The sequence below is a fragment of the Ictidomys tridecemlineatus genome, chromosome 10 (genome assembly GCF_052094955.1).
Source record: "Ictidomys tridecemlineatus isolate mIctTri1 chromosome 10, mIctTri1.hap1, whole genome shotgun sequence".
NCBI lineage: Eukaryota > Metazoa > Chordata > Mammalia > Rodentia > Sciuridae > Ictidomys > Ictidomys tridecemlineatus.
The window spans coordinates 115,770,173-115,781,064 of NC_135486.1; the positions used below are offsets into that span (position 1 = coordinate 115,770,173).

Sequence of the window (10,892 nt, forward strand, 5' to 3'; positions counted from 1 at the left end):
ATGGCCCGACTTTCTGGCAGACAAGGAGACAGAGTTGGAGTGGAGGTGGAAAGCATTTTGAGTCGAGAAGGACAAGACCTGGCCTATATATCATGCATGAAGGCTTGGTTCTCCTCAGGGAATCCATGGGGGAACTACTGCATGGCTTGAAATATTTTATTTATTTATTTATTTTGCAGCACTGGGGATTGAACCTAGGCCTCCCACAAGCTAAGCAAGCTCTCTACCACTGAGCTACACCCCAGTCATACTGCATACTTTTGAACAAGTAAGTTATACTATGCAATTTGCAGGTTTAGAGATATCTCTGGCAGCCATTAGGTAAGCTGATTGGAAAGGGACAATTCTAGAGGCCAGGAAATAGACAAGAACTATGGTAATAACAGTTGGCATACAGTATAAGGGATACACACACACACACACACACACACACACACACACACACACTATTCAAGAGGTAGCACCAGTAACAAAATGCTAGCCCTGAGGGCTGGGGATGTAGGTCAGTGGTTGAATGCTTGCCTACCATGCTCAAGGCCCTGGGTTTCATCCCCAGCACCACAACAAAAAAGAAAAGAGGAGAGAGAGAGAGAGAGAGAGAGAGAGAGAGAGAGAGAGAGAGAGAGAGAGAGAGGGAGGGAGAGAGAGGGAGAGAGAGAGAGAGAGAGAGAGAGAGAGAGAGAGAGAAAGGAAGAAGGAGGAGAAGAAGCAGAAATTTTTAAAAAGCTAGCTAGCCTCATACCAATACCCATTTCCCTTTTTTCTTTTTTGCAGTACTGGGGAACCTGGGGCTTTGCACATGCTAGGCAAGCATTCAATCACTGACCTACATCCCCAGCCCTTTTTCAAAATTTTATTTTGAGACCAGGTCTTGTTAAGTTGCCGAGGTTGGCCTCAAACTTGCAAACCATCCTTTTAGCCTCCTGAGTAGCAGATTACAGGCATGCACCATACTGCACCCAGCTCCCTTTTTTCTTTATTAATAATATTATATCTGGATGCACAGGTGAAGACTACATGTCCCAGTCTTCCTTGCATCTGACTGGTTTCTGTGCAGAAACTAGTGATGTCCCTAAATAGGGAAGAACTTGTTCTTCCGACCCCACTTCCCAATGCATGTAATTCAGATATGACAGTGGTTGCTTCATGGGCCATGTTGGACACAGAGATGTTGAAGATGGTCTAGATGCCCCCATCATCATGGAGTATCTATTTTGCAATTATCACTTAAGTCATTGAATTTTGGGAGCTCTTTTTTTTTTAATTATTATTATAGCTTACCCTATACCTTAACTAAATGACCATTCTTTGGATATGGGGAAATGAGGTAGTAGGACACTCCTGGGTGCTGTTAACTGGCAAAGAGATTGAAGGAAAGGATAGGGTTTGGCAGGATGGGGTCCAGGGGAAGGTGATTTAGTTCAGAATATGTTGAGTGGAGACTGTCTGCAAACAGCAGTGTGCAGTAAATGTTTTAACAATCAGATCTTCAGGGAAAGGAAGCCCTGATCAGAAGAATTTGCCGATTTCCAAGATGTAAATACTCTCACCATAACCAATTTCAAGTCACTACAATCAACATGAATTCACTAAACAAGGAGTTGGGAAGAGAGGTGTATAATGAGCTCTTGTGAGCTGATATGAGCTGGCACCAGCTGACGCCAGCACACCACTGCCCATGAGCATCCAAATGCAGATATTCAGTCTGCAGTTGGACGTGTACCAAGTCTGCACACAGGGAAGAGACATCTGGGCTTTGAGAGTTATGTGCAATTAGGGGATAAAGTCACAGAAGTGGATGAAGTCACTAAGGAATAACATGGCAAATGAGAAGAAAAGGCCAAAGTCAAGATCCTGGAAAAGCAACATTTGTAGATTGCCCTAAGGAGGAGTAGAGTCCAAGCCGACTGAGAAGGAACAGGTAATGAATGTCCTGGTGAACTGTCAGAGCCCCATCCTCCACGAGTGCTCTAGGGCTTCTGCCTTCTTCCACACGTGGGTCACCCCCATGGGTCATTCCCTACCTGCCTGTATCCTTTACCTCTCTCCTTCTGTCCTTCCCATTATCATCTAAATGAGCTCAAATAGTTCCCATCCAAAAGCAAATATCTTAATATCTTGTGGCCGGGACATAGCTCAGGGGTAGAACACGTGCCCAGCAAGTGCAAAGCCCTGCATTCAACCCCCAGCATCATATCCCCTCACCAAAAATAAAAAGCAAATATCGGACTCCATATTCTCTTTCCACTGCTGCCCCATCTTTCTCCACCCCTCCGAGCTAACATTTCCTAAGTCTTAACCACTTCCGTTGTCTCCACTACCTTACTGCTCATTCACCCTATAAGCCACTGCAGGTAAATGCCTAGCTAGATTCCATTGCGACTGCGCAGAACAAAGTTACCAGTGCCTCCATCTTACCCAATCCTTAAGCACTTCTCCGTGCAGTCCTGCTTCATCTCTGTAGTATTCAACACAATTTACCATCCTCTTTCGGGAAGACTCTTTTCTTTTGGGTTCCAGAAATCCACATTCTCCTGATTTTATTCTTAGCTCTCTGATTTCTCTTTTGGCAGCTTGTGCTCTGCTTGACCTCTAAATATTAGAGTTCCTCAGAGCTTTGGTGTTAGGCCATCTTGTCTTTTCTCTGAACTTCTTTATGACTTTATCTGCTTGAATGTGCCACTCACTTTTGGGGCTCATTTCCAACTCAGATTTCTCTGCTGAGCTCTAGACCTTCTTTTTCAGCTGCCTATTAAGCATTTTCTCCTGCCACTTCAAATCTAAAACATCCCAATCTAAAACTCTTGATCTTCCTCCCCAAATGTGTCCCTTCCCAATAAATGACATCTCCAAGCTGGCTGTCCGTAATCTCAGTGGCTCAAAAGACTGAGTCAGGAGGATAGAAGATTTGAGGCCAGTCTTGACAACTTAATGAGGCCTTGTCTCAAAAGAAAAAAATCTAAAAAGGGGCTGGGGATGTAGCTCAGTGGTAGAACGCCTCTGGATTCAATCCCCAGTGCTGTTAAAAAAAAAAGGGCTGGGGATGTGGCTCAAGCATATTGCGATCACCTGGCATGCATATGGCCCAGGTTCAATCCTCAGCACTACATATAAAGATATTATGTCCACCGAAAAAACTAAAAAATAAATATTAAAACTTAAAAAAAGAAAGAAAGACATCTCCAGACCACCAGCACTGCTATTTCATTGCCCATGTATCATCCATCTCTGTGTCCAGGCAGGCTGAAGGAATGCACATGTTGTTTGTGGTTGTATCCTCAGTGCTAGGACATACAAAGCCTGACACATCATTGGGGTTCAGTAAATTTTAGCTGAATGAGTTAAACCAAAAAAGCATATTAACGCAGAAACCAGAGTGAGATAAAGCAGCATCAAATGCCCTTTAAAGATTGACAGAATTGGGTCTAGTTTCAGGCTGCTAAAGTGCCTTGGGGGAAGTCACTATGTCCCTTTGTAGAAGATAAAACTGAAAATTATCTATAAAGTCCCTTCCAAATTCTGATGTCTAATTGACATCTATTATCTGTTGCAAATACGTCATTTAGTTGCTGGGTGCACATAAATAGAATTTATGCATAACAAAGAATGTCACGTTTTTTCTTAAAAAAAAAGTTGTGCTTCTGAAAGCTATTTAGGGTCTTTCACAAAAGCTAATGAATAGAATGCTTTGGTACTTTTGTTATGAGGAATCCATAAAGGCAATATGTTGAACTTTCCAAAGTGTTTTCACAACCATGGGGATCCCATGACAATTCAAAAGGCTTGGCAGTGCAGAAGGCTTCAACCCCTCATTGAACAGATGTGTAAACTGAGGCCTATACTGACATTCTCATACCTTCGAGTGGTCCACAGTGGGGTTACATAAAGAAATTGTATCGATATAACTGCACAATAAAGTCTTTAAGGCTTCCTGGGTTCGTATCTCCACTCTGCAGCCTGGGTCTGTTTCACTACTATAAAATCAGGGTACTGCTGACACTTCACAGTATTGATGTGCGGATTAAATAACAAGCATGGATTTCAATAAATGTAAATTGTCATTACAGTGGCATGTGACCCTGTACAGGGTGGTGTACAAAAGCCCACTGGGCAATACAGATAAACTGCCTGAGCAAGACTTGCCTCAATTACTCGGGCTCGCAGCGGCCCCAACCCTGACCCGTACAGCCCAAATCGCAGCTCTTCCTCCAGCCGCCTGGAGTCAGGCCCAGTCCAGCTCCAGTCCGGATCTCTCTAACTCCTCCTCCAACAGAGGGGCGGGGCATCACCAGGGAGGGGCGTGGTTAAATGTAGAACTGGGGCTTCGAGCTCCCCTTCCCGGTCTGGAACCGCCCAATTCGGGAGGGGCCGGAGACGTGTCACGTGACCAGGAGTTTTTTTTTTTTTTTCTTCACCCTCCCCTATGCCGGTACCATCTCTGCCAACCCCAGAGGAGAAGTCTTACGCCTCTTCTGGAAGCAAACATTATTTTGGTCCCTTTAGCATCAAAATTGCATGAAGTAGTATCTTTGTTGTGACCGAGTCAGTTTTTGCCCTCGAAGTGATGTTTCCTCTTCTGGCCTCCCCCCACTAGCTAGTTTGGTCTCGCCCAGCCGGGCCCTGGGCGCGGCGGCGACAGCCGCGTCACTGGCGGGCGGGATCCCTCCGCTCTGGGGAGAGCAGCGCTGGGCGGTTGAGTTGGGGTGACTGAGGAAATCCATCCGCGTCGCCGCCGCTGCCGCCTCCGCCGCGGAGGAAGACAGGACCTCCCGCGCTCCTCCAGCGATCCCTTCGCAGAGTCCTACCGCCACAGGTACCTCCGCTGACAAAAGGAGTGCTCATTCCCCCCAGCCCCAAATTCCCACAGGGAAATGTCCCTTCTTCTGTTTCCCCGATCTAGCCTCTTGGGAGCGGACGTAACTCTCCAGACCTCCCCTCCCTTCCTCTGGCCCCGTAGCTTCCAAACCCGGAAGGGGAACTGGGGGACCCAGGGCCCCAATAATGCATGCGATCCCTGCACCATCAGCGGTATTTTCCCGACCCCAGACCCAATCCCAGCCCCGTCTGCCTCTTGCTCCCTTAATAGTTGGGGGGCTAAATTCCGAGCTCCCTCTAGGCCCTGTCCCGCCCCCTTTCCCCACCACCACCCTCCTGCCTGCCCCTGGACGGCACCCCTCGTGTCCACCCGTTTCGCACCCCTGCCGGCATTTGCCTTATAAAACTCCAGAATTCGGGGAGAGACGGGCAAGGCCGCGAGTCCACCCTTGCCTTCGTCTCCACCCTACTCTCGATTTGGTCTTTGGCTGCGGCTTCTGGCCCCCAAGCCCTAAACTGGAGACCTCGGTACCTTATTTCCTTTACAAGTGCTAACCCAAGCCTAGTTCTCAGGCTCCTGCCCCCCGCCCAGCTTTCTTTAGGGCAAAATGGAGGTCGTGGGGGCCAGAAGGCCAGGCCCACTGCGCTTCACAGCGCCGCATCAGCTTGCGCCTTCCAGCTGCCTGATAAGGGGACCTTCCTCTGGCCCCCAATTCTCCCCGCCAGACCTGCGATGAGATGGCACCCTCTTTTCTGTTTGGGGCTTTGGCTGCTGTTATTCCCGCAATCAGGGAGCTGTCGAGGGGGCCTTGGAGGGTGATGGGACCGAGAACTGGGAGCGTCGTCCCCACCCCCAGTGGCTTCCTCCTGGCCTGCTTCCTTCTGCCCCGGGCCGCTGGCGTTGCCGCCTGGCCTAGGCTGCTGGCATCTGGAAGGAAGAGGCTTTGTCTGTACCCGGGTTGAGATTGGGTAGGGGCTCTGCCCCCTGACCCCCGCCTTTGGAGTAGCATCTTGTGGCCCTAGCGCAGAATTTACCAAGGGGAAATATCTGTAGGGAAGAGGAACGCCCAGCGCCTGGGGGAAGTGTGAGCTGGGTGGGGGACGCCCGGGTCGGCTGAGTGCTGTGTGCATGGCCAGATCGCACAGGTGTTGGGGGTGGGGACAGGACGTCGGGCCCTGGAGCGGTGCCAGCCAGGTTCCTGGGGTCCCGACTCCGAGCTCTGGGCTGGGCTTTTGGACTGCCGAGGGCGGCGGGGCCGGCCGCCTGGGGCTGGCCATCGGCGCCTGGGAGAGAGCAGCTCCGCGCCTTGGGGCCAGGGGCCTCTCTTCCGAGTCCTAATTACTTCAGAGCGGCTCCCACGGGCTTTCCGCGGGCGCGGCGGGGCGAGTGGCCTAGGCGCTGGAAGGAGCAGCGGCCCCGGGCTGCCTTCCCCACCGCCCTCGCCCCCTCCCGCTGCGGGCGGCTAATGGGGCGCAGCCGGCACGGGGATTATCCGGGGTGAGCCGTCCCGAACCTATTAGTGCCCAATCGGCTTTTCCCAAATCCTGTAAACAGCCACCCCGGCCGGTTCAGGGGAGAGGCGGGAGGCTGGGTCGGGCGGGGGCGCTGGGGCCGGGGGTGGGGTCACCCACCCTACAGGTCTCTGCCGTGGATGCGGTTGCCTTGGCAACGGGGCTAGGGTGGGGGCATTTCACCAATGAGGTGCTCTCGGTCCGGGTGACGGTTGCCTAGGCAACCCCACGAACAGCCCAGCCTCCCCCTCCTGTCTCCCCCACCATCGAAGCTGGGGGTGTGTGTGGAGGGTGTGCGGCGTGTGGGGGTGAATTTAAAGAGGCACCGCCCCTTTTAAAATTAGGTGCTGGGAGGGCGGTGCCTGTGCGGCTGGGGCGGACGCCAGGTCTGTTTTCGAAGGGACTCCCCCCCTCCCAGTTCCTGCCGCGGGTGTCCCGCCCGGGCTGCTGTCCGAGGGAGGGGTTTCCCCTGCGCTTCCTCTTGCACTTCCCGCTCTGTTTCCGGGGGGCGGGAGGAAGATTGGGGAAGTCGCGGGTACCTCCGTAACGTCTCTCGGGTGCCAAAGACCCTTGTCCTGCTCGGGGGACAACAGGGCCCGCCCCCCCCCCCCCCCCGCGCCGAGCTTACCCCTTCCGGGCCGCGCTTCCACCCCGCCTTTGCCCCTACTTCCCCGGCGGCCTTGAGGTCTGACGTCAGCCCTGCATCCCCCAGGCCTCGGGCCAGCGGCCAGGAGCTGCCTCCCCCAGCCCCCGTCCCGCGGCCCCCAGCCGCCCCCAACCCCGCCCCACGGGCCCGGCGCCATGAGTGAGCTGGAGCAACTGAGACAGGAGGCCGAGCAGCTCCGGAACCAGATCCGGGTGAGGGCCTGGCCGGCGGGGATGGGAAGAGTGAGCAGGCAGGGCCAGACAGCTTGTGTGTGCTGCTGCCCATTGTCCTCTGCCCCCAGTGGGCCGCCTGGGGCATTGTGGGTGGGGGGAGGGAGGGTACCCTAATCTCTCAATGTCTCATACTCCCCACTGCCTTGTCTCCTGCTTTCTTTACTCTTCTTCCCTCTCCTCCTGCACCCATCTTCTCTCCTGCTTTTCTCTGGCTCTGCCATCTTTTACAGGATGCCCGGAAAGCATGCGGGGATTCAACACTGACCCAGGTGAGATGATTCCTGGAGAAGCAAGGGTTTGAGGCATACTGCTGGATTGGGGGTGGAGGTCCTCTTGTCTGGGTGTCCCTGAGCCCCTTTTTTTGCCCACCTCCAGATCACAGCTGGGCTGGACCCAGTGGGAAGAATCCAGATGAGAACACGGAGGACCCTCCGTGGACACCTGGCAAAAATCTATGCCATGCACTGGGGGACAGACTCAAGGTGCATGGGTGATTGGTTGGGGCTCTGTGCTCAGCTTTGGTGTTAAGGGCTCCAGGGTGATTTTATAGTGGGCAGAGTGGCATGGGGGCAGGCAGCTGCAGAGGTCTGGTGGGCTGTACAGATTGCCCCTTGTGTCAAATGAAGTTTGGGGAGACTTTGACTCCCACTGTCTTCAGGGAACCAGGGAAAGCAGGGCCTTATTGACAGGGCTTCTGAGCTGCTACTGGGGTGTCTCAGAAGAGCCTCCCTTCAGATGGGAGGGGGTTGTTGCTCTGTACCTTGACTCTTGTTCCTCTCCCCGGCTGCTCTCCACCAGGCTGCTGGTCAGCGCCTCCCAGGATGGGAAGCTCATCATCTGGGACAGTTACACCACCAACAAGGTAGAGGTAGTGCCTGAGGCAGAGTGGGACTGGGCTGCGAGCCCTGACTGGCTCTGACCCTGGATGCTGCCTCTTCTCTGTAGGTCCATGCCATCCCACTGCGCTCTTCCTGGGTCATGACCTGTGCCTACGCACCCTCAGGGAACTTTGTGGCCTGTGGGGGTTTGGACAACATCTGCTCCATCTACAGCCTCAAGACCCGAGAGGGCAATGTCAGGGTCAGCCGGGAGCTGCCTGGCCATACTGGTGAGAGGGGCCTGGCCGTGTAAGGGCGCTGTTATCTGGTCAGGGCCTTGCTGCTCTCCCTGAGAGACTCCACTGACCAGCCCTCTTCCTTAGGGTACCTGTCATGCTGCCGCTTCCTGGATGACAACCAAATAATCACCAGCTCTGGGGATACCACCTGGTAAGGCCCTTCAGGGTTGGGCAGTCTGTGCTAACCCACATTCCCTCCCTAGGTCATCTCAGTGCTCAGTCTCGAGCACCTAGCCTCCTTTTCTAGATGGGCTCCTTAAACTGTTTGGCCTGGGTGGAGAGCAAGTTCCTGGGCCCCTTCCATAGATCAGGGGTAGGTTCCTCTGGAGAGGACATGGGAAGCCAGGGAATTTGTCTTTCACTTCATCTCTGTTCCTTTCCTTCTTTCTGTCTCATCTAGTGCCCTGTGGGACATTGAGACAGGCCAGCAGACTGTGGGTTTTGCTGGACACAGTGGGGATGTGATGTCTCTGTCACTGGCCCCGGATGGGCGCACCTTTGTGTCAGGTGCCTGTGACGCCTCCATCAAGCTGTGGGATGTGCGGGATTCCATGTGCCGACAGACCTTCATTGGTCATGAATCCGACATCAACGCTGTGGCTGTAAGTTGGGGGTGAGCCCGAAGGGTTGGCCCCTTCCTTCCAGGCCACTGACCCTGGCCTCGCATCCTCACCCACTCTGGCCCATGTCCCACAGTTCTTTCCCAACGGCTACGCCTTCACCACGGGCTCTGACGACGCCACATGCCGCCTGTTCGACCTGCGGGCTGACCAGGAGCTCCTCATGTATTCACATGACAACATCATTTGTGGCATCACCTCGGTTGCCTTCTCACGCAGTGGCCGGCTGCTGCTTGCAGGCTATGACGACTTCAACTGCAACATCTGGGACGCCATGAAGGGCGACCGCGCAGGTGAGACCTGGGTGCTGGAGCAGGCAGGCAGGGAGTAGTGATGCACCCAGGTAGTACTTATGTCCCTCTCCCCCTCAGGTGTCCTTGCTGGCCATGACAACCGTGTGAGCTGCCTTGGGGTCACTGATGATGGTATGGCTGTGGCCACAGGCTCCTGGGACTCCTTCCTCAAGATCTGGAACTAACGGTCCCAACCCCAGCTGGGCCCAGGCTGGGAGGGGCCCTGCCCATGCCCACACTACAGGCCGGGAGCTTTGGGGCTGGGTACACACCGAGCTTCCCTCCCTGGACCACAGGGCCTTGGGTCCCTGCTCCCCCACCCAGGTTTGGTTCCTCCCGGGGGGGCCCCCACTGTGGAGATAAAGATGGGGATGGAATGGGGGAAGAGGAGGGGCAGAAGCCCTTATCCTTTTGCTGCCCTGGGGTCAAGGCCTCACCCCTCTGGAGGGCCAGAGGCAGGAGGTGGAAACTCCAGGGGCTGGCTTTTTTAAAACTGGTTTTATTTTAATTTTTATTATATTTTCAGTTTTTCCATAAAGGAACCAATTCCAACTCTGTACCTGGTCTCCTTTCTTGCTTTTGTCTGGCTCCTTTGAATCTCTGCTGCCTGAGGGCAGGCAGGCAGTGAGTGGGCTATCAGGCCCAAAGCAGCAGGCCTGGGGAGGGGGGCAGCAGTGGACACGACTCCTTTTCCCCCCACTAGGCTGAAGCCAGAGGCAGGAGGTGCTCCTGTCCAGCAGGGCCTGCGAGGTCATCCGGTAACCACAGCCCACCAGTGTCTCCCCCACCTGGGCTGGCTATGCCCCTGCCCTGTGCCCCATCCCTATAATTCTTTCCCCAAATAAGGTCAGTAGGCAAGGTGGAAGGGGAGAACACACACCGAGTTTTATTGGGGGAAGGAGTATTTACAGGGCCAAGAAGAAAGGGAAGTCACACAGGGTGGAGGTAGGGCAGGGAGTTGGTGGGTACAAGGCAGACCAGGGAACACAGAATGACCCTGCACTACCCCAAACCCTAGAAGTAGGGGGCAGCTAGGGCCCAGGAAGACTGGGACTGGGAAAGGACAGCAATGGGGTCTGAGTCCCTGGGCTGAGGGCTCAGGGCTTGTAAACATTGACCACTCTCAGAGGGGATGGGTTGGGAGAGGGTTCCCCCTACACTTCCTCACAGGGTTAAGGCCTCTCCAGGCTCGTGGGCCCCCAGTTCAAAGTCTCTTTAGCTGGGGGGAAGGGGCAGGAAGAGACAGGAAGAGTGTCCCCCCTTCCCCTGCATTGGCTGCGGCAGGGGCAGGGTGGTTACATTCAGTCACAACAGGAGTCTCCCTCACCCCTCTAATGCCAGTGTGCGGCAAGAGGGCAGGGGGAGCTGGGGGGCCAGCAGCAGCAACACATTTCCCCCTGGCCCATCACCCCCTTATTGCTTTAGAGAGAATATTGTCTTTTCACGGACACTAACACTGTCAAAACCAGGGAGAACTAGGTGGAGGGGCCCTTCCACCCCGAGGCCAGCTTTATCCCCAACACTGACCCAGTTGCCACTTTGGTGCAAAAAAAAAAAAAAAAAAAAAAAAAAAAAATCTGGGGATAAATGGGGAAAGAAATCGGGGCCACTCCCCACTTCCCCAGGGCAGGAAGGAGAAATACATTCATGGAGGGG

General features: G+C 54.0%; 1 protein-coding gene across 1 annotated transcript; it reads left to right on the forward strand.

Annotated features, from left to right (window-relative positions):
- Window positions 1-4,652: 4,652 nt before the first annotated feature.
- Window positions 4,653-9,795, forward strand: Gnb2 (G protein subunit beta 2). The gene is made up of 10 exons (XM_005328469.5): window positions 4,653-4,813; window positions 7,040-7,185; window positions 7,437-7,475; window positions 7,582-7,688; window positions 8,005-8,068; window positions 8,152-8,314; window positions 8,408-8,474; window positions 8,724-8,925; window positions 9,020-9,236; window positions 9,315-9,795. The coding sequence occupies exons 2-10, from the start codon at window positions 7,129-7,131 to the stop codon at window positions 9,419-9,421; spliced, it is 1,023 nt and encodes a 340-aa protein (XP_005328526.4). The 5' UTR covers window positions 4,653-4,813; window positions 7,040-7,128; the 3' UTR covers window positions 9,422-9,795.
- Window positions 9,796-10,892: the final 1,097 nt, after the last annotated feature.